Source organism: Nicotiana sylvestris, chromosome 2 (assembly GCF_000393655.2).
Source record: "Nicotiana sylvestris chromosome 2, ASM39365v2, whole genome shotgun sequence".
NCBI classification, from domain to species: Eukaryota; Viridiplantae; Streptophyta; class Magnoliopsida; order Solanales; family Solanaceae; genus Nicotiana; species Nicotiana sylvestris.
Window position 1 is genome coordinate 24,694,839 of NC_091058.1, and position 22,975 is coordinate 24,717,813.

Consider the following 22,975-nt stretch of genomic DNA (forward strand, 5'->3'; position numbering starts at 1 on the left):
ATGATATATGAGTTGATGGGTTTGATAGAAAAGCATGAACGGTTATAGGTTTGGGTTGTTGATTGTTGATTATTGGTTAAGGGTGTTGTTTACCTTGTGGGTGATAAAGAATAATGTTGATTATAACCATTTGAGACTTTAGAATTTATCTAGGAGTAAGAGAATGGGTTATTGGGTGTAGAGACACCATTAATAGGGAATATGAAGCTTTATACTCACCAAGTGTTTGATAAAATGCATAAGTGACCAAAACATAGATATTGTTACTAATTTGGAATCCATTTGGCTTGTATTGATATAGATTAAAGTTGAAAGGGTTGGCGAATGTTGTATTATGCTTAAGTGCAGGAAGTTAAGGTATGTGAGGCTAACTCTCTATGTTTGGGAACATTAATGATTCTCCTTACACTAAGTTTCTTTTACCACGTTACTAATTGCCTCGGAAATATAGTTTAGCCTAGTTCTTTGAATAGTTGTAGAACTTCTATTCTCTAGCTTCATAACTCGTTCATGACATTCATTCTGAACGTTGTGAGCTCAGTGCATATTCAATATAGACTTGGGTTTGATGCCCCCGAGTCTTAGTATAGATTACTCAGTATGCCATAAACAGTTGAAGTTTCAGTGTTCATAATCAATTCAAGAATACATATCTCAGTCTAGCCCTATTCAGTATTCCAGTATTATGTAACTCAGTGTGATCCTGTATTCCAGTATTATGTAACTCAGTGTGATCCAGTATTCTAGTATCAAGTAACTCAGTGTGATTCAGTACTTCACTATCATGTATTACAGTATGATTCTCAGTTCCTGATTTTAAATCCCTGAATGTTGAACACCTATATTTGGGTCTGAGGCCGTAGTTTATATGTTTTATGCATACTTGGGCCTGAGGCCATAGTTTATGCTTTATGCATGTTTGGGCCTGAGGCCGTAGTTTATGCTTTATGCATGTTTGGGCCTGAGGCCGTAGTTATGTATATGTATACTTGGGCCTGAGGCCGTAGCTTGTGCACATATATATTGGGCTCGAGTCCGTAGCTTATTCAGATAAACAGGTTGTTCATCATTCAAAAGAGGGAGTATTCATATCCTTACTTCCTTTGTTCAGTTGAGTTATCAGCTATCATTTCAGTTATTCGTTATCATTTTAGTTACCAGTTATCAATTCAGTTATCAGTTATCAGTTCAGTTATTAGTTATCATTTCAGTTTCAGTTTCAATAATTATCATTTCAGTTATCAATTATCAATTCTCAGTTATCAGGTTAGTTTTAGGTTTAGCATTTTTAATTCTCAGTTAGCTTTACATGCTAGTGCAATTCAAATGTACTGACGTCCCTTTTGCCCGAGGCCTGCATCTCACGATGCAAGTAATGATTTGCAGGTTGATGATTCAGAGCGCTAGGATTCTCGTACCAGCTATTTGGTGATCCCCAGTTCTTTCGGGGCATTATCATTACTTTACAGTCTTTCAGTATTTACAGACAATCAATGTTTTTAGTACTTCATTAGAGGCTTCATAGACTAGAGTAACAGTTAAACAGAGTCTCAAGTTTTTCATATTAAGCTATGTTTGCTGCAAATATGTTTCAAAAATGTATTAGTATTTCCGCACTTCGGTTTATATCATTCAGACTTTCAGTATATCAGCATGTGTTAGTTTATCTTCCGCATTTAGTATGTTATGATATCACATGTTGATTCAGCCAGCCAGTTGGTTCGCTCGGTCACATGTAGTTAGGCACCGAGTGCCGTGTTACGTCTAGGCCCAGGTTCGGGGCATGACATCTGTAGAATGAATCCTTTGCTTTAATCCACACCTTTTGTAAAAGCACAATATATATTTTGTATATTTCTTCTTTCTCATATGAAACATAGAAAATGACAACTAGGGGTGCACAAAGTAAACCGACAAACCGTAACAAACCAATAATCCGAATCAAGGCGACAAAAAAAAAACCCGATTATGGTTTGGATTGATTTAGTTTGGTGTTGGGAAAAAAAATCTGACCATAATTGGTTTGGTTTGGTTTAAACTAAAAAAAGTCAAATCGAACCAAACCAACCCGACATTACATGTATAGAAGTTTTAAATATATTTAGTACATAAAAATATTTATTGTAGTGTAGTTTATAAATATTTCTTAAATATTTTCATAATTTTAGTTTTTAACATATTATTTTAAACTTGGACTTATAATTCTTGAATGCTACAATAAGTTTTATAATCAATATTAATGCCAATAAATGACATTCAATTAAATTGTACTAGGAATGATAATAGTGTTGGATATCTATATTTTTAGTTTCTATGGTTTAGATAAAATACACAACTTATTTTTTTTTATAGAGTTTACTCATGTAAAAATAGTACTTGTTAGTCGTACTTATTTTAGTAACTTAGTAATTTTAATTATATTTATTTTTTATTATGGCTTATTAATAATATTTATTTTATGCGATTTTATTATCTTTATTGTTGAATATTTTAATACAATGTCATAGCTCATCTCATATTTTATGTTATTTTCTTGAAAACCACCTTATATAGTTATGTCTTACTAGGATCAAAGAAATATTTGGAGCACAAATTCTATGTTTTGTTCTATGAAGACTTTATGAAAAAAAATCCGAAATAACCCAAAAACCCGAGAAAAACCGAGATTAAAAAACCCGACTTTTATTGGTTTGGTTTGGTCTTTAGATTTAATAACCCGATACAATTGGTTTGGTTTGGTAATTGCAAAACCCAAACCAACCCGACCTATGTACACCCGTAATGACAACCATGCATATGATGTTTACTCATACCAATATATTTATGTGATTTTCGTTTCTACAAGTATTATTTCTCTAAACCTCACAAAATAATGTATTGGACGAATACATGAATTAAACCATGGTTATGTGTTTTGAAGCACGTGAAATTGAAAGTTCAATTCCTTTTGACCAATTCAATCCTTGCATTTGGATGGAAGTTCGAGTTGCCAAAGAGCAAAGGTAAGTTATTGAGTTACATAATTCAGTTTATGGGTTCCTGCAAGTTTGCAACCATCTCAGAGTAAATTTTCAATAGTAAATGGGTTCACATTTAAATATTTATAGATATTTAATAAATTTTTGGAACACACTTATACTGTTTGAACAAAATCTACTGGGTTCACGTGAACCTAGAGCGGATCCAGGATTTATTTGGGTTCAATTTTGATGGCTTTAGAATTGAACCCATTATATTTTAAAAGTTATGGGTTCACATCTACTATTTTTATAATTTTAAGGAATTTTTACACATAAATTTTTGCTCCGCATAGAAAGTTATGAGTACAACTGAACTAGTCGTCAACACTCTACATCCGCCTTTGCGTAAACCCGTAGGTCGTAAGGTGGATCCGCACCAGTGTATCACTCTCACTATATGTTGTTTAATTTCTTCAATCATGTTATAATTAAGATGTACACGTACGAGATATTATGCAAGTGTAGGATCATTGATGGATCCAGATTACTAAAAGTCTTTGCTACTGTTGCGATCACAATCCTAAATAAGAAAATTAAAAAGATTTGTATAAATATATTTAGTTGAAATCTATTGACTTTAAATCTTATATCTTGTCTTTTTATCAACAACTTTTGTTTTCTTCCATTTAATAATGTGTGATAATTCAGTTCTTCACTCAGCACCGTGCAATTAGGCCACGTAGTTAAATACGAATCTGTAACAAAAAAACTCACTAGAAAAGGAGATAAATATATCTCTAACTTGTTATTACGTCATTATTAATTTTAGTGAAATTAAGAGTTGGGTTTTAAGTTGAGGAAGCTTGAAGTTTCTGTATAAAAAAATTATCATTTTTTTTTTACCTATGGTTCGTTCAAACAGTGTCCCTTTGGGGACATCCAATAAAAAGAATTTGTTCAAACATTTGCTTACATATAACTAACAACAAAACATTGTTATTTATAATAATTCCTGTAGTTTCTAAATACTTAAATAGAAAATTAAGAAACTGATGTCTAAATTCATATTGATAACCAAGATATGTTGACCTTCTGAACCAGCCATTCTTGTTGGCAGAAAGAGTTATTTACATACATCCTAATCCGAAAGTGTAAAAATTTATACTATGATATACGCCATATTTGGGCAAATATGGATAGAAGTGTATATGGGTCAAAATCTATCACTAGAATACTTAAGTCAAAGTGGCATTTAGTGAAACATTCCTAGGCAGCCACGTATCGAAGTGATCTAAGCAACAACGAAGGCCGTGGTGGAAGAGTTAAGGGCTAAAGTCGAGGAGTCATCAATAATCGAGGCCGGTGTTAAATACCCTTGACAGAGTTATAACGGCTAGTCTCAAGATAGGACATTAAAGAGAATATTCTAGTGGCTGTTGGGATCAAACTAGGTTTGTTGTTGTTGTATTCTCTGTATCTGTACTATTAGGGTTTTAGGAACATGTTCCTATTTAATAGAAAGAGGCACAATAATAGGGGGCATGGGATATTCACCGGTAAAATATACTTTAATTTTACAGAAAATCTGATCTCATCAAAAGTACACAAAAACAATATTTTCACTGAGATTCTTGTCTACACTTTTCTACTGGATCCGAGAATATCTCGGGCACTCAAAGGCTTATCCGTCACTCTTGATTGTCAGAAAGAATATTTATTGATTTTATGCTTTCTCGGGTGACTCCTTTGCATTTATTTACATAAATGATATTTATTGTTGTTGATCGCTATTTAATGCTACATTACTTCTATTTGGGTTCTAAAATATTGATAATTGTGCACCGTCATAGCTTCTGGAATAGATCTACGCGTTATTTATCACTACTGAGAATTTCATTAGGATAATATTACTAACCAAGATTAATCCTTGTTTATATAAATTTAATTAGTTGAACCAGAATATATATGTTTGGTCAAACAAAGTGAATCCAATATCTCCGGGCACCATAAATATCAAATTCAATGATGTTATAGATTTTGTTAATATCAACCGCATTAATAACCAAATAATCAAGATCCTGTTTGATAAGGTGCTTGTAATTCATTAAGCATACTGTATCATTTCAAGCTAAAGAAAAAGCAGAACTATTAGAGACACTGCCAAATTTGGTGCCTCTTGAAAAGACAATATATGAAGGTCAGCCCAGTGCATTATTAAGCTCCTGTTATGCGCGGGGTTTGGGAAAGAGCTGGACTACAAGGGTCTATTGTACGCAGCCTTACCCTGCATTTCTGCAAAAGGCTGTTTCCACGGCTCGAACCCATGACTTCCTCTTGAAAAGACGAAATATATAAAAAAACTATTATGTCTTGCATTGCATGAAGCCACCCAAAACTCAACAAGATACATAAATTCTAATTTAGAAAAGGTCATCAGTGCCTTTATAAAGGTGATAAATGATCCTTTTCTTAGCAAATACTAGTTTCCCTAGAATTCCCACTTGCAAGCTCCCAAAATAGGAAGGTCAGCTTAAGCTTCTTGGGTTGTTTGCCAGCAGGAATGCCATTTTCATAGTTTCAAATTATACTAGTAAACGGAATAAGAAACAAAACTCCAGACCTACTTACATTGACTGAGTTTGTTCTCTGTGCATTTGTTTCTTGAATTTAGGTCATCATGATCTTCCGGTGAGTTCAGTAATAGTTACCCCATTCACACTGTTGCGGCTCCTGGAACTGTTACTCCACTCTCTAGGGATGTAAGGTTCCACGGGCACACAATTTAACCTTGACGTTTCATTCTGTTCTAGTATGGAAACCACCTGAACCATTGAAGGTCTGTCTTGGACACGTCGCTGACAACACAAAAGCCCAACAAGGATGCATTGTAAAACTTCATTCCCATCGCCTGATTGTTCTATCATTGGATCCAGTAGTTCTACGGCCTTCCCTTCATTCCAAATTTTCCAAGCCTGATCATCGAAAGATCATACATGTACAATGTTTTAGCACAAGGTGAAACTTTTGTGTAACCAATTTAAGAAAGTGAAATAATAATGATAACCTTGTGATGATATACTTACATAGCCTACTAGACCAATATCATGGACTGGGTGCTGATAACCCCAATTCTTTTGGCCACTGACAATCTCCAATGCCAAAATTCCAAAGCTAAACACATCTGATTTTGTTGAATAATGTCCATCTTCTAAGTATTCAGGTGGCATATAACCACTGCAGCCACAACAAAAAAACATCAGGAAAAAATTCTAAAATGTACATAAACGTCTACTCTTAATAATAATGAGTGATATCTACTTACCGTGTTCCAACTACATACTGAGTCTTTTCTTCAACATCATCTTCAAAAGCCCTTGACAACCCAAAGTCAGATATTTTGGGTGTCATCTCTCTGTCTAGCAAGACATTGCTAGCTTTTAAGTCTCGGTGGATTATTGTCAACCTTGAATCATGATGCAAGTAAACTAATCCTTTTGCAATTCCTTTGATAATGTTGAAGCGCATTGACCATGTTACCTTACCCCTTCTTGCAGAATCTGGACATGATACAAGCAAACAGTTACTCAATTTCACTCGGACTGTCCCAAATTTCTGTCCTTTGTGTTTTTTATAATTCAAAATAATACAGAACAAATGTGCAACAGAACTGTTATTTAAGCTGTCATACCAAATATGACCTTGTCGAGGCTATTATTGGCCATGAACTCATAGACCAGGAACTTTTCGTTTCCATGAATGCAGTATCCCAATAACTTGGTTAGGTTACGATGCTGAAGCTTTGCTATTAATTTGACTTCATTCTCAAACTCCTTATCTCCTCGTTCTTGACGTGAAGTCACTTCCTGCTTCTTCACTGCTATTTCTTCTCCAGTATCTAATACACCCTACAGATTAAGTATGTGTATTATTTGAGTATTAAATTTCTGCCATGATTTGTCTTAGTTACTGTAAATATGCATGTCCATGCTTGTTGAAAAGAAATAATAACCTTATAAACATTGCCAAAGCCACCATGACCTATCTTATTAGACAGCGAGAAATTGTTAGTGGCTGCAGATAGAGCACTGTAATCATATGCAATGACATCTGCGCCCTGCAGCAAAGCTTCTACAGAGTTTCCAGGCTGATTAATCTCTGGTTCATCTGTTCAGAAAAAGATATTCTTTTGAGAAAATAAATTAATTAGACAATTATGGAAGTGAATCATACCTTACTAGAGGTTGCACACTATCTAGCTTACAGGGTCATGTGTTTGCTAATGAAAAAAAAAAAAAACTACTCTAGTTAGCGGCCTGGGGGTATAAGGAACTTCTTTTCATTGCTAATGTCTCTGATCACTCTTTCCCGTGTCAAGAATTAAACATCAAGAGTTAAAGGAATTTTTCTTCAAGAATAGTGTTTGAGTGAAACTAAGCTTGGGCTGTAATGAAGAACTATGAAAATAATATAAAAGAGGCAAAAGGTGAATCTTCTTACCTAGCACATCTGTCTTTGTTGCATGACGCCGGACCTGATTATGTAGAGAGAAGATAAGAAGTGCCAGCATTGAGGTTAAAGAAACACATATTATCCATTTCGTTTTCATTTTCGTTTTCCTTTTCCTTTTCCTTTTCCCAGGGGCAACAGCTGCTTCTGTTCATATGAAAGAAGTGTTAGTTGTTTCTTTTTCATGAAATCAGACTTCAGCTTTAATAATTTAAGCAGCAAACTTGAAGGGATTTCTTCAGATATTTGCTTATTCTGTGAGTACAAAATTAAAAGATTTTGTAATGAGAAGGACCAGCTGCATTCAGGTTGGTTTCATCTTTTGCTAGATTGTGTAGCATTTAAGTCGACAACATTCAGTGAAATGCTTCAAACATACCTACTGTTTCAAGATAACATGGAGTGGAGATGCATATCCATCTTCAAAACTTAGATTGAAAATAGCTAAAATATAACATTTCCTTCTGAGATAAGGGATGAGTGATTCATTTGAAAAGCAAGTTTCGGCCAAAAATAAAACAAATAATAACTAATCTGCATGAACCAGTTAATCTAGTACTCCAATAACTAACTTATTAATATGGAGTACTTATTAATATGGGGAATTCTGTTAATGAATGTGCGTGCGCCAATAACTAACTTACACAACAGTTAACTATTTCACCCTTCAAATGTCACTTATGCACGCGTAATTTTGCACCATACTAATAATAATTAATGCATTGACACAGTTATCGTCTCACAAGTAGGTAATCATAGAACTTGTCAATAATTTTTACCTAGTTTTCCGTGTGTCATCCGTATATAAATATCATTCCCAGCTTTTTCCGAATGTCTCATATCAAGTAAATCTCCCAACCAAACGAAACATTTGCTGACATTTCCGTTGATATTGATGATAGTATAAGCCATGCACGATCTTTCATTCAAGCATTTCTCTCCACACTCCTCTGGGGACAACATTCCCCAGTAAGTTGCATTATCAGGCAACTTCAGTCCAGTATTCTTCACAAACATATCTTTGTCAGTATAATTAAGAGGAGTCATTCTCCTACATCCGTTGGTATAATCCATCTTGTCCCAGTCATCTGGTGATGTAGCCGTGAAACCATCAGGACACCGGCAGGATGGATTCTCAACGAAACAAACTCCATAAGGCCCACAAGTCCTATAATTGTCACATATGTCCTTATTCAGGACCTTCACTTGAATCCAGCCAGTGGCATTTGTCCATTTCAGGAACTGTATCTTACCCTCTGGATTCAGTGACAGTTTCAATCTGCTGTCGTTCTTGGCTTCAAATGTAACATAAAATGCACCAGTTTTGGAGTTAAATACTGGTCTGAGTACCAGCTCGTCCACGAGGGCATCACCGCCACTGAATATTTGTCCATCCCAAGGACCCCACCTTGAAGCTCTTTGCTGTTTTTTCTCAAGAACTAGTTGGAGTGACTGACCTGACTCACCTGACTCTAACCTGAAGAAATACTCACCAGGAGCTGGATCATCACTTGTCCTCCAGGAATTCATGGCTCGGTTAAGTCCAGTTTTCGGGTCCCAACCAAGCTTCATTTCTGGTAACAATGTATCGACAGGATAATCAAAGCTTTGCCACAGGTACTCTCCTGCTAAAAGATTGCTAGATTCTCGAAACACAAGATTACCTGCATCAAGGAGCTGCAAAACTGGCAAGAGAACAATCTGTTTTGGCGTATAAATCGGTACCTTCTTTCCTGTATCATCTTGGAGAAAAATGAATCCTTGTACATCGAATACAAGCCTTGCACCATGTCCAAGTGGATTCAATCTATTGCCAACCCATACTATACCAGACTCTATACCCTTGTACCACAATCCCAGGTACCTTGTGTGCCGAAATGGTGTAGTAGAACCAAAAAATCCCATTTCAAATCTTTGGTTGGACGAAACTAAAGTCTCGCCATCCCTGAGGACTTGATATGGAATCAAAGTATCACTTGCAGCAACACAATTTGCATATAAGGTTATGGAGATATGCAGTAGACAGATAGTGAATAGCCAAGAAAGTATGGCAGCCATTGCTTTCTTGCCCAGATAGGAGAGAGCTATGGAAATCAAAGGTTTTGAATTCAAGTTAAGCTTTCAGGTTAGGCTTTTACATGGAGAAGTACTGAGAGTTCAATGTTAAATAGGCTTCTTCAAGAGAAAGTGATTTAAGTTTTTCACTATGTGGCATGTGTTTCATCTTTGTGATAGCCAGGTGCAGAATAAAAGCATTTAGGAGACAATGGTAGAAAATTTAGACCTTAGCCTAGAAATAGGAAAAATTTAAAAGGGACTACATAAGCAGATATATCAGAATGGCTTATACATGGTGTTCATTTCTTTTATTCAAGGAAGAGAATCAACATGCATCCTGAAATCTTCACAAGCACAAATTGGTGTTAAGTTAAATTATCAGCTGATGTTAGATAAAAAGCTGTGTTGTTAATTGAAATGAATATATAGCAAAGATCTAGAGGAAAAGTTAAAAGGTTAGTTCTTGAGGGCAAGTTGAAATGCATATGAGCCTTGTTGTTTTCTCAATCTTTTTACTTAAGAGGAAGGACAAAAAAAGAAGACTAGGATTTGTGTCAGCATTAACTGAAAGATCAGGTCACAATTTAATTTGTGCAAATCTACTCTTTTATTTCAAATATAACATTTAGACGACTATGTATTACTTGGTTATATTTTCACGGAATATGCTTCTGCAGTCTTGTTTAGAGAACACCGTAATATCATTCATGGTTTAAACTATTGTTAGCTAACATAAATAAAATTTTCCACTAAAAAATGAGTTCAATATCATCTGGTTCAGTTTTTGAGAAAATACAGTTTCATCCAAGGATCCTCAACTTTTTATTAAAACCTTGGATTGATAATTTATTTGAGAGATAAATTCGTCATTAATGCATACTTCAGAGGCCGAAGTCATATCTCTGCCCCTCTAGGAAAAGTTAAAACTTCCTATAATTTTTGCAAATCCACTCTTTATCTTAAATAAAACATTCAGACGACTGTCTATTATTTGACTACATTTTCACGGAATATGCTTTTTAAGTCTTGGTGAGAGAACACCGGAATATCCGTCATGGTTCAAACTTTTGTTAGCTCTAACATAAATAAAATTTTCCACTAAATGAAAAGAGTTCATTTTCATCTGGTTGAGTTTTCTCCAGACACATCTGCAAATTGAACCTCTTTTGAGAAAACATAGTTACATCCAAGGCTCTTTAACTCTTTAGTGAAATCTGCTTTGAAGATTTGTTTTGAGAGATAATCCTGTCATTAATGCATACTTCAGAGTCCAAAGATATTTCCTGCCCCTTTAGGAAAAGTTAACTATAAGTCACATAAGAAACGTAACTGACACTACTGGTTTTGACCTATGTAAATTATGAGTGTTTGTTTTGCAAAAGAACGTAGTCTATTACGTATCTGTTTAGGCAGACCATGCATAAACTTAAAACAACTCCAAAAAGGTAAAGACATTAAGGAGATAAGTCGCAATAATTGCGACTGAACCAGTTCTCAATCTATGCTTGTTATTTCAACTAGACGAATTTCTAAGTTTTAATGAAGATAAGGCAGCTCGTTTCCTTCTTTATTTATTCCTCCATCCTCTTCAATGTTATAACTAAGTGTTGTACAAATCAATCTAATACACAACAAATTTAAACTTGAGGCATGGATTATTGCATGTCATAACGTCATTCCTGTTCCATAGTACAACTCCCTTACAATGGACAGCACTTCTTCATCAAGGGAAGTACTTTGGTTAGTCGGTGTTTTGAAAGTATTGGGTAATCATATTTGCTCAACTAGGAATCGAGAACAAGATTAGACTACCTAAGCATGCAATCAGAGAATGGTAATAATTGTTACTTAGCATGATATAGGATCCAGAGGAAGGGTAACCTTTTAACTAAAATGAAATCTTTCCTTACTGAGCTAGTCTGTTTAGGAAATCTGTTCAATTCATGTTTACTGCAAACTATACTAGGATCTAGACGTCTTCGCCTCCATATATGGTTGTATCAGTGGATGCTGAACATATCTTCAAGGTTGAAGCCTCAGCAGAAAACACATCTTTAGGTTGTGGCAGCTGTGCATTTTCAATATTTATCATTGAAACTGCAGAACTTATTGCTTGCCTATCCTCTACTTATATACATATTATAACTTCACTCACTAGGAAAGACTCATGCAAAGAATTATTTAGGAATTCAAGAGTATTCTCATCCTCAAGCTTATTTGTTTGAAAGAAATGCAATTTAGATAAAATAAGTAAAATCAGAAAGGAAGTTAACTGCAAAGCAAATAAGAAATGCAATTTAGATAAAATAAGTAAAATCATAAAGGAAGTTAAATGCACCATATTGTCTACTTACATGTCCTATAAGGTTGTAGAATGCTTAGTTGATGAAAACTCGCATTCATCTGCCCAGCTATTACCTCCAATGCTAGGACACCAAAGCTAAACCCAGACTGAAAAATTGATCATATTTGAAATTTCAAGGGGACATATAACCTCTGAATTTTAACAAAACATGATCAGGTATTCATATTGAAATGAAAAAGCAAAAGAAGATAAAAATACTAAAATAGTAACTATATCACGATGACTCTCATTGTCGGAAGCTCTTTCTGTTCGTTCCCAAGAATTCTAGATATGTCAAAGTCTTAAATTTTGGGTTTTTAGTACAATATTGCTAGTCTTAAAATCCTCGGGATAATTTTCTACCTCGAGTGTTGATGAAGATAAGAAGCCCTCATGCAATTCCCAAAACGATATAGAAACGTCTAGTCTAGTAAAGAGAAGTTGGAGGTTTGTAAACAGACCCTAGAGTCTAAAGGTTTTAAGTTGAGCAGGACTAAGACTGAATACTTGGAGTGCAAGTTCAACGACGTGACAAGGGAGCGGACATGGACGTGAGGCTCGATTCACAAGTCATTCCCAAGAGATGAGGAGATTAACAAGGATGTCAAATACCGTATGTGGGCAGAGTGGATGAAATGGATGTTAGCATCGGCGTCTTGTGTGACAAGAATGTGACACCAAAACTTAAATATAAAATCTACATAATGGTGGTTAGACGGACTATGTTATATGAGGCAGAGTGTTGGCCAGTCAAGAAATCCCATATCCAAAAGATGAAAGTAACATAAATGAGGATGTTGAGATGGATGTGAGTGAATACTAAGTTAGATAAGATTAAGAATGAAGATATCCGGGTAAAGGTGGGTGTGACCCCATAGAGGACAAGAAGCAGGAAGCAAGACTTAGATGGTTCGGGCATGTCAAGAGGAAAAGCTTAGATGCCTCAGTAAGAAGGTGTGAGCAGTTGGCTTTGGCGGGTAAGTATTAGGGAGTGGTGAACGGCAAGACATGAGCAGCTTCAGCTTACCGAGGACATGGCTCTTGATAGGAAGGTGCGAAGATCGAGGATTATAGTTGAAAGTTAGTAGGTAGTCGAGTGTCTAGGCTGATAGTGTCTTGTTCTTAGATTGCTTGTATTACATGTTTTCTTACGATCTTCCGCTTCATAGCTCGTCGTTATTACTGCTTGTTGTTATTACTTTTTTCCATCTATTTTTCTGGCTCTTAGACTGTTGGTATTATCTTTCCGGCATTTGTTGTTGTTATTGTTTGTTTCTATTATCTCTTTTCATTTTCCTGAGCTGAGGGTCTATCGGAAACAGTCTCTCTACATCTCCCAGAGTAGGGGTAAGGTCTGCGTACACACTACCCTCCACAGAGTATGGTCTATCGAAAACAGTTTCTCTACCTCGTCAGAGTAGGTATAAGGTCTGCGTACATACTACTCTCCACAGACCCCACTTGTGGGACTCCACTGGATTTGTTGTTGTAGTCCAGTAAAGATAACCATGAAAAACAGTAAAGACATGCCAATGATGAGCATAGGATAATAAGCTTCTCCCTCTGGCCTTTACACTTGAGTCTAGCTTAGCCAACAGGCCAAGCAAATATAGAAATGAGATCTCAAGAAAAAAATGGAAATTTGAATATTTTTGTTTATTAAATTTTAACTTTAAAGTAGCAGTCACTGATATGGTATTCATTACATGCAAAGGAAATTGCATTTCATGGCTAGCACCAGTGAAGAGATCAGAAAACAGAACTAGGGGTTGAATTACATAAATAGACCAACTTCATCAGTCAATAGGACATGTATGTTATTCCTCAAGTGATTCATACGATAAAACAATTTTCCAAGGCACACTACACAATGACTGGTGGCTGCCATTACCATGAGGACTGATTATAGCATATTCCATAATCCAAAGAGGCTCAAACATGCTAATTTACAATCCTCAAATACTACATCATCTAGTAACTTCAGCCCAGTAAGTTTCAAAAAACCATCTCTATCACTACAATACAGTAATATCTCCTCATTAAACCTCCTGACAAGTCGAACAATAGCCAGTCATGAGTCATGCGTGTGGAGCTGGGGTGAAAATCTGGATCATCAGAGTTCAATGAAGTCCACTACATACCTTATCAGATTATAATTATCTTTTGAGCTTTACCATTATGGTCCACTCTGTACTCCAATTATAGTACTGAATTTACCACCACTACTGACATCATCATTCTCTGGTCCTTAATCTTCGAAAGAGAAAATGAAAAATAATTCTAAGACTGAAATTATCTTCCTCCTGTCAAAACGATCAAATGTGAGGCCTCTTCTGATATCTGGTACCTAAGAAATGTTTAAGTGATTTGTAATAATCAGTTCTATATAACTAAGAATGTGGTTCTATACTTAGTTCAGAAAATTCAATAAGTGGTATGAGCGAGTGTTGGACCTGAGTCCAACAAAAAGATCAGGTTTGCTTCATCAAATCATTATGCCATCCTTTTAGCTGAGCACTTGAAGTCAACTGGCCTCTCGTATTTTGTTACTTCTTGAGGTATTTTTCCTTTATTGGAGGTTTGCATGTTTTAGAACAAATCATCACAATGTTACCGTGCAATAGGTCTTGATGTAGATGTTGCTATCTTCATCACAACCGCGTGGAAAGAAAGAAGAACCATGTTATTAAGAGGGATGTAATAGTAGGGAGATAAAACTTACAGCGAAGATGAATGCACAAACTATTCCCTCTGAATCACATCAATGATGGCACAGCAATTTACAGTGAACTTGAGAGATATGGAATAGGAATGATTAGACTTTTACATAGATGATAGAAAAGCACAGCTAGCTTTCTGAGCTCACAATTGTTGTATGTAATGAGAAAGAATACCTAATACTCTTTAGCTTCCACAAAATTTACCCAAAAACAAAAAAGGGAGGAAGTGTACAAGAGAAAATTGTGAACCTCTTGTAGTAATATACACTTTTGAGGATGACACCATCAACTATCGGCCATCTATCATGGTAACTGTAACTTGATTGACAGTGCAAGTTTCTTCATAATTAGTTGAATGTGAATCAGAATCAACCGGTCTTCTGCCAAGGCAAAATCCTGGGGTTTTAGGCTGAGGCAGTGATGCGCTTTCGCTGCCTAACATCAAAACCGCAGTAGCCATGTTTGGTCTATCTTCTGCTTGCTCCTGGACACACAACAAGCCAACTTGTATGCATCTCATTACTTCACACGGAGAAAACGTTTCTCCTACAGCTGGATCCAGTAACTCTGAGCCTCTCCCTTCTTTCCATAGTCTCCACGCCTGCAGAATCAATTAGTTTTTCATAAGAAATGATGAACGCGTTGCCAGGAATGAAGCTAACATATGATTGGTGAACTTACATGTCCAAGAAGGTTGAGTTGGTTATTTTGATAATAGAATCCCCTGTTCTTCTTCCCGGTTACAATTTCTAACACCAAAACCCCAAAGCTGAAAACATCAGATTTAACAGAGAAGAGGCCATCCATTGCATATTCTGGAGACATGTAACCACTGCATCAAAAGAAAAATGGATTAGAAGCAGTTTTGAAGGATTCTACGAATTGTGTGAAGAAATTTTATGTTTTGTGCTTACTAGGTTCCAACTACTCTCTTTGTATTTCCTTCAGTCTCATCACCGCCAAAAATTCTTGCCATGCCAAAATCTGATATTTTGGGGGTCAAATCCTTATCAAGGAGAATATTGCTTGCTTTAAGGTCTCTATGGATAATCCTAAATCTTGAATCTTGGTGAAGGTATAGAAGCCCCCGAGCAATCCCACAAATAATATTGAACCGCCTTCGCCAGTCCAGCAGCGAGCATTTCTGTTTATCTGAAGAGCATATTTGAAATGTGAGTCATTACAAATTACGTAAGTTAGAGAATTATGTGACTTGCTACCCTCATGAAGACAATATAACGAAAAAATACTTACTGAACAAAATTGAATCTAAACTTTTGTTTTCCAGGTATTCATAGATCAGCATCTTTTCTTCCATATCAACACAGCAGCCAAGAAGCCGGACTAGATTCCTGTGCTGTAGCCTAGCAATCAATCTTAGCTCATTCTTAAATTCCTCTACTCCTTGGCCCGAATTCTTTGAGAGCCTTTTGACTGCTATTTCTTGACCTTCAACCAGAATTCCCTGATCAAAAAAAGTATCTGATTGATTGATCATCTTTTTTCTTTATTATACCAGTATGGTTTACATATAACTCAGCATTTACCTTATAAACACAACCAAAACCACCTTGACCTAACTTAGTTGCATCAGAGAAATTTTCTGTAGCGATAGCTAGGGTGCTGAAATCAAATAATGGTAAGTCAAACTCTTCTGTTGCTGAAGTTTCACCAGAAAATTCTCTTTTACTTGGAATGATAGCTGCATTCATTAGAAGTTCTTGACTTCTTTCACTAATGCCTGGTTTGAATCATAAGAAATATTCAGTAGCATTTCATATTAGACAATCTTATTAATTATGACAGATGTCTCCAGTACCTTTGTTTTCAGACTTAGTTCGTACTGAACCTTGATATTTTCTTCTCTTTGATAAGTAGTAGAGGATTACTCCAAATAGCACAATAGCTATACCAACTGTAATCCCAGCAGCTATTACAACTCTCTTTGTCTTGCTTGATCCCACACCTCCACTTTGAGCTGAAATTAAAAACTTTCCAAGTTAAATAAAACAACAATCTAGTGTAATAGTGGGGTCTGGGAAGGGTAGGATGTACGCAGCCTTACCCCACCCTGTAAGGGCAGAGAGACTGTTTCCGATGGACCCTCGGCAAAAACTTTCCAAGTTAAATGCAGCTTGATTTTCCAAGAAATTTGTGGTAAAATCAAAGAATCATTTTTGTTCTGTTTGAAAACCTATAGCTACACAGAAATCACATTTCCTTCAGTAAGTTACAGTACAATATTATACTTCATTTAAGAAATAAACAAAAATCAAACAATGGCAAGTGTTTGAGCTTAAAAGACTACTGTTCAAATGATGTTAACAAATATTTTAGCCGTATACAGGGGCGGATTTACATGGACCAAGCGGGCCTCCGAAAATTATGCTACATAAGTATATAAAAGTAATAAGTAAAATAGAAATACAAAATAATAAGCTTGTCCAAATAGGTTATAAGTCTAGTAATACAGTAAAAGTGATATTTATTCTGTGTGAATTCATTTTCAATGTCTCATTTCTTCTTTCCTTTTTCCATCTTCCTGTGTAATAGAAAATTAAAGAACCCAAGACCTTTTCCAAGAACAATTTGGGCCGAGCCCACCACTCTTTTTAAATTCACTTTATCCTTTTAACAAAAAATATTATTAAATTATCTACTAGGACAGACAAATATTAACATCCATCCACGACATTTTCTCGGTCAATTTAACTAGTCTTTAGCTGAGAGAACCTGTAAAGACTTGGTATTCAGTAGGGTCCACGAACTATTGCTGGTAGTAAAATAAAATTTCTGTATTACACTAGGAAACATAACTAAACCAAGTCAAATTCGTCGGCCATGTAACATTGTAGAATGAGCCGAAACTATGGTAAATGTCAGGGGGCCATCACACCGTCCAGGAATTTGCTTCTTCACCGTTTTAACTTTTAGTATTCCCTCCGGTCCAAAATAAGTGATTTTTTATTTTTTTTTGTGGTCCAAAATAAGTGATTTTTTTAGATTTCAAGAATAAATTAATTATTTTTTTCCTACATTGTCCTTGAAGTAATTAATGTTGGAGTATGTGTTAGGAGTATTTATGTGAAGAGATAGTAAAAGTTAATATGGTCAATTTCATTGTTAATTAATGTTAAAAGGTGAATTTATTAATATGTGTGAAAACAACAAAAAATCACTTATTTTGGGAGTAGGATTTAGGAGTATCCTTTTTGTGGGGCCCACTTTATGTGGGACCAGTTAATGGAAAATAATTAGAGCGAAATAAACGCTATTTGGAAACTTTATTTCCACCAAAATTAAAAAAGTTTATGAATCCAAAAGGCAAATGAAAGCAAAAAAAAGAAAAAGAAAAGGGGAGGATTAGATTTTACTATTTCAGTATGTCATGCAGCCATTTAAGGAAAAGGTCAAAAAGAAAAAGCTAATGCCAATTTCGGTCACTTTGTTTGTTACTCCCTTTTTTCCTTAAACCTAGTACTTTTTTCACCCTTATTTTCTGAACTTTTTTCATAATGACCCATCATTGAATTAATCTTCTTTTGATATTTACAACAAAGTGCAGGCATAATAACATATATTAGTGTGATTTTGACATACAAACTTTTCCAAAAATTTTAAGAAAACTTCTAGAAATGAGAACTTATTTTCCAAATGAATTGGATGGCTATCACTTTTAGAGCCTTGAGATGCATGACTGTCTCACATATTTTTCAAATACTAGCCATCCCTATCTAATCAAGTGAGAAAAAGGAAGTCCAAATAGTAGATTAATATAAGTAGGTCCCTATTGAAAGCAATTTAAAGATAGGGTTGTTAGATATGGTTGGGTTTTTATTCTTTTCGTTTTCAAAGTAGAACACGCAAAGAGGGAAAAATAGAAAATTATTACGTAGATGTAAAACGTGCACACCACTAAGAATATATAGCCAGAATAGCTTTGAAAGTTGGCTGTTTATGAGTCTTTTTCAGGAGTTAATGTACTCAATAATCAATATATTACCTTCTTGGTTTTTCAAAGGTTGTATTCATAACAATCAATTATGAATTTCAAACAGGCAATTATTTATTTAGTTTTTGAATCTATTGATTATACTTCCTCCGTTCATTTCTACTTAGCACGTTTTGACTTTTTACGCCCCTTAAAAAATAATAAATGAAGTGCATAATTTACCATGATACTCATATTAATTGATGTATATTTTATTGGATTTGAGAAAATGATTTGAAATGACTCAATGAGTAATAAATAATGTAACAGGAAAAAAAATTGTCTTATCATGATATTTATAAAATGAGAAGTAAAAATGAAAATATATTTTTAATATACATATTAAGTAAAACTGAACGGAGGAAGTATAAGTTTTAGATCTCCGAGAGCAGTAGGTAACAAGAAAGGGAACCAAGGACAGACAACTATACCTATTGTTTAAAGAGGCAAAGAAACTTATTTTTTATAGTAGCAATGTTATAGAAATGTATGACGAAAGAAAAAAGATGTGTAGTGGAACTGGAAATGATATAGAGAGCAGCAAGTTTGCCAAATGAATAAATAAATACTCCCTCCGTCCAAAATAAGTGATTTTTTGGATGTTTCACACAGATTAAGAAATTCACCTTTTTGCATTAATTAGCAATGGAATTGACCATATTAACCTTTACTATCTCACATAAACACTCCTAACACATATTCCAACAGTAGTTACTCCAAGGACAATGTAGGAAAAAAATAATTAATTCATTCTTGAAATCTGGAAAAATCACTTATTTTGGACCACAAGAAAAATGCCAAAAAATCACTTATTTTGAACAGGGAGTAATCTTTTGCGTGAAATTAAAATTTCTCCCACAAAAATATTCAAAAGATACTAGTAGTAAAGTAGTAATAGTAAATTAACAGTTGCATATTTCCAATCATAGAAATCTTTCCAAACTTTTACAAAAGTTTGTTTCCTAAAGTTTCAAACTTTCACAAAAGTTTTCCTAAAATTCCATTACCCTTTTTATGTTAATTTTCGCTTTGAATTATTATTATTAAAAAAAACAAATAAATGAAAATTTTCAAATTTATACCATATCAACTATTCGCTAACCCACCCGTGCTAACCGAGTCGACTCAACTCGTCCCAATCATCCAATATTTGATCCCCACAGAGAGGATCAGAGATTAGCTAACAATCAATTGTTAATCCTAAATTACTTAAAATTGATTGTACAAATTCCTTTTAATACGAGAAAATCTGTTGTACTATAATTTTCTTACGCTGATTGTCACTCTATCGCAATATTCCTCTTTATCTGAGTTTAAAATATTTTAATTAAAAAACATGAAATTGCAAACGAAGCTAGAAACATCCAAATTAAAAGAGCTCGAGAAAAATGGGATCATACCTGCGTCAGAAGAAGCCACCCTAACGTAGAGAAGTTGGCCACCTTCCGCCGCCGCATACTGCCGCATGTCAATAAGTTCGGTGCTCCAAATCACACAACCCGACCCACTTCCACTAATATTCGAGTTAGTATACGCCGTGCAAGAACAATTTTTCCGACACATAGCTTCACATTCATCCAAATTCATGTTTTTATCTACAAAAGAGTTCGTTGTATCCGGCAATTTCATGTTCCTCAATATATTAAAACTATCGGTTTCACAATCTAATTTATGAAATCTCACACATCCATCGGACCCATCTCTCAAATCCCATGCCACTTGATTCTTAGGCTTAAATCCCACCATACATTTACAAACCGGCGAAAGATTTGTATCGCAAATTCCAGACATCCCACACTCTGTATAACCATCACATTGATCTTTTGGAGCATACCAGAATCTACTCCATATATTGTTTGTCGGAATCCACGTGTATCTTTCAAGCCGACCGTTATGATTCACCAATAACCTAGAATACAATCTCTTGTTATGTAACTCAAACATGTAATATATTTCATCTGATTTGAACTGAAATTCGAACGTAATAATCTCAGTAGGTTTCATTTCCGGTACCCCACTGAATCTAAGTCCATTCCAAGCACCACTCCTGTAGACAATTTCTTGTTTATTCGTTAAGAAAATTTCTGGTAATCCATTTGTGTTGATCTTGAAAGTGAAATCTCCAGGAGCTGGATCGGTTGCTGTTTTCCATGATGTTATGTTTCTGTTTAACCCACTTTTTGAGTCCCACCCAAGTTTCATCCCAGGTAATAAAGTGTCTGTTGGATAATCAAAGCTCTGCCACGTGTAACTCTCTTCTGTTTCATCGTTTTCTGGTCGAACGACAAAGTTCCCGGAATCTAGGAGTTGGGCTACTGTGCTGGTCGCCGGAGTTTGATCGGAAGACCAGACGGAGTTCCTAGTTTGACCGTCGACGAGTAGAAGGGTGCCATTTTCGGTGAGTTTTAGGACAGAGGTGGGTGAGTTTGAAAGAGGGTTGGCTCTGTTTGCAACCCAGACAATAGTCCTGTCTTGTGGTTCTTTGTACCAAATTCCGGCATACCATTTGTCTGAATTGACACCGCCTGGACTGAAAAAGCCTAATTCAAAGAGTTGTCCGGAAGAAACTAAGGTTTGGTCTTTGGTTAGAGGCTGTGTTGGGGTGATTGTATCAGTGGGTATGGCAAGAATTGGAACAAGAAATTGAGAAATCAAAAGGAAGAGAGAAAATTGGTGAAAGCAGCAGTATCCTTTGGTGTTAAGGTTTCTCATTGTTGAATCTAAAGATGGGTTATTCTTTTGTTTTGGTAGGATAAGTGGGAGATGTTGGGCAATCTTGGCATTTGAAACATTTGTTGGTGTACTTGTTGTTCGTGTTTGATAGGAAGACGGAAGGAAGATGGTATTTAGGTACCTCATTTCTACCCGCAAAACTTATACTCTGATTCTTTCCTGGGTCTTACTAAAGTCTTTCCTTGAAAATGGGATGTCACAAAAACCATCCCTAAATTCATGTTATAAAGTTTTGAAAATGTAAACAATAATTGGGGTGATTATCGATAGGGTAAAGTAAATTTTTTTTTTCAACCAAACAATTGTTTTTGTCCCATTGCTACTGTACATGTTGTTTCCAAAAAGAAGGACGGAATTTAGAGAACAAGGATTAATGCATTTAAAATTTTCATTGAAAACAGAATTATAACTTCAATTTTGAAAATACAATTTATATTAAGAAGCAACATAAAATACTATGAAGTATAATATCATATACTCTATTTAATAATATAATAAAGATGTTTAGATTGAAACTTGTCTATCTTTCTGATAGAGCTAGGGCTGTGCACGGATCGGATTGGATCGGATTTAGCCTATTTCGGATTCGGATTTCGGATTTCGGATTCTGAAAAGGGCAATCCGAATCCGATCCGAATTAACATTGGATTGGATCGGATTTTAAACTTTGGATCGGATAATTTTTCGGATTGTCGGATCGGATTGTCACAAAAAATTTCAACAATTTAAAGTTCATTCGGTGTCTCTATCTCATCTTCCATCTACCAAAACAAACAAAAAAATCAAAATAAAATCAAAAGTTGAAGAATAGAACATGAAATAGACATAAAAGACAGAAGAGAAGAGAAGAGAGGCGGAAGAAAGAGACATAAAATCAAAGTAAAATCGGAAGTTTGAGTCATTGAGACTCTTTTAGTCTTCACTGAAGAGAAGAGAGGTGCAAGAGAGGCGGAAAAATCTAAGTGAGTGAGGGGGTGTGTGAAAAATGAATAAGCATAACCCTAAAATTTTAGTGTGTATTTATATAGGTACATATAATTTCGGATATCGGATCGGATCGGATTAAAATCATACCAATCCGAATCCAATCCGAAAATCCGAAATTTCATAAAACACAATCCGTATCCAATCCGAAAATCCGAAATTTGAAATCCGAAAATCCGAAATAGAGTGGATCGGATCGGATTTCGGATATCCGATCCAAATGCACAGCCCTAGATAGAGTTGTCAGTATGGGCCGGGCCGGGTTAGCTCATCCTAGTCCACATGGACTTTAGCAATTATCGAGTTGGGCTGGGCTAGCCCACCATTTTAGTGGGTCTTATAATGGTCAGTCCACCCTAGCTTTATATGGGTTGCAGACCCCCACGGGCCGGCCCATTATTTTTTAAAATATAATTTTATATTTTTTTTAAGTTCTAACCAAAAAAAGATAAATATTTAAAAGTTAAAAAATAGTAAAAATATCTTATTGGAATAATTTCGCAAAACTTAATAACTTTTTATTAAGTTCCAATATATCACAATAAACACTACAAAAGTAAAAGACAAGACTATATTTCATTGTCTAAAAGTCAAAACTCAAAACAAACTATCCATGATGCTTATGAGATATCCAACACATCATCTTCATCAAACACATTTGAATATGCTTGTGACAAGG

The 22,975-nt window shown here is 35.2% G+C and overlaps 2 protein-coding genes across 4 annotated transcripts; both read right to left on the bottom strand.

The window, feature by feature from the left end:
- Window positions 1-5,310: 5,310 nt before the first annotated feature.
- On the bottom strand, window positions 5,311-14,435 carry LOC104219625 (receptor-like serine/threonine-protein kinase SD1-8). Of its 3 annotated transcripts, none has more exons than XM_009770317.2 (9): window positions 11,879-14,435; window positions 9,131-9,418; window positions 8,246-9,040; window positions 7,458-7,613; window positions 6,970-7,124; window positions 6,649-6,865; window positions 6,283-6,517; window positions 6,044-6,194; window positions 5,311-5,932 (listed from the first exon to the last, which is right to left on the bottom strand). In XM_009770317.2, exons 1-9 carry the CDS (start codon window positions 11,925-11,927, stop codon window positions 5,636-5,638), a joined length of 2,343 nt encoding a protein of 780 aa, XP_009768619.1. In that variant the 5' UTR covers window positions 11,928-14,435; the 3' UTR covers window positions 5,311-5,635. The 3 variants fall into 3 exon arrangements, with proteins under 3 accessions (XP_009768619.1, XP_009768620.1, XP_009768618.1); XM_009770318.2 differs by having other exon boundaries at window positions 9,131-9,411; window positions 11,879-11,935; XM_009770316.2 differs by lacking the exon at window positions 11,879-14,435 and having other exon boundaries at window positions 9,131-11,553.
- A 212-nt stretch (window positions 14,436-14,647) lies between these two features.
- On the bottom strand, window positions 14,648-21,487 carry LOC104219627 (receptor-like serine/threonine-protein kinase SD1-8). Its single transcript, XM_009770319.2, has 7 exons — window positions 19,980-21,487; window positions 16,408-16,566; window positions 16,136-16,329; window positions 15,843-16,053; window positions 15,503-15,740; window positions 15,270-15,420; window positions 14,648-15,189 (listed from the first exon to the last, which is right to left on the bottom strand). The coding sequence occupies exons 1-7, from the start codon at window positions 21,436-21,438 to the stop codon at window positions 14,878-14,880; spliced, it is 2,724 nt and encodes a 907-aa protein (XP_009768621.1). The 5' UTR covers window positions 21,439-21,487; the 3' UTR covers window positions 14,648-14,877.
- Between the last annotated feature and the right edge of the window lie 1,488 nt (window positions 21,488-22,975).

Coding starts and splice junctions, on each gene's coding strand:
- LOC104219625 (XM_009770316.2), bottom strand. CDS start 9,524: ATGGCTGCCATACTTTCTTGGCTATTCACTATCTGTCTACTGCATATC. Junction 7,125..7,457: donor AACAAAGACAGATGTGCTAG/GTAAGAAGATTC, acceptor TTTTCTGAACAG/ATGAACCAGAGATTAATCAG. Junction 5,933..6,043: donor ATATTGGTCTAGTAGGCTAT/GTAAGTATATCA, acceptor TTCGATGATCAG/GCTTGGAAAATTTGGAATGA.
- LOC104219627 (XM_009770319.2), bottom strand. CDS start 21,438: ATGAGGTACCTAAATACCATCTTCCTTCCGTCTTCCTATCAAACACGA. Junction 16,054..16,135: donor GTTTTGGTTGTGTTTATAAG/GTAAATGCTGAG, acceptor TTTTTTGATCAG/GGAATTCTGGTTGAAGGTCA. Junction 15,190..15,269: donor AACTCAACCTTCTTGGACAT/GTAAGTTCACCA, acceptor TTGATTCTGCAG/GCGTGGAGACTATGGAAAGA.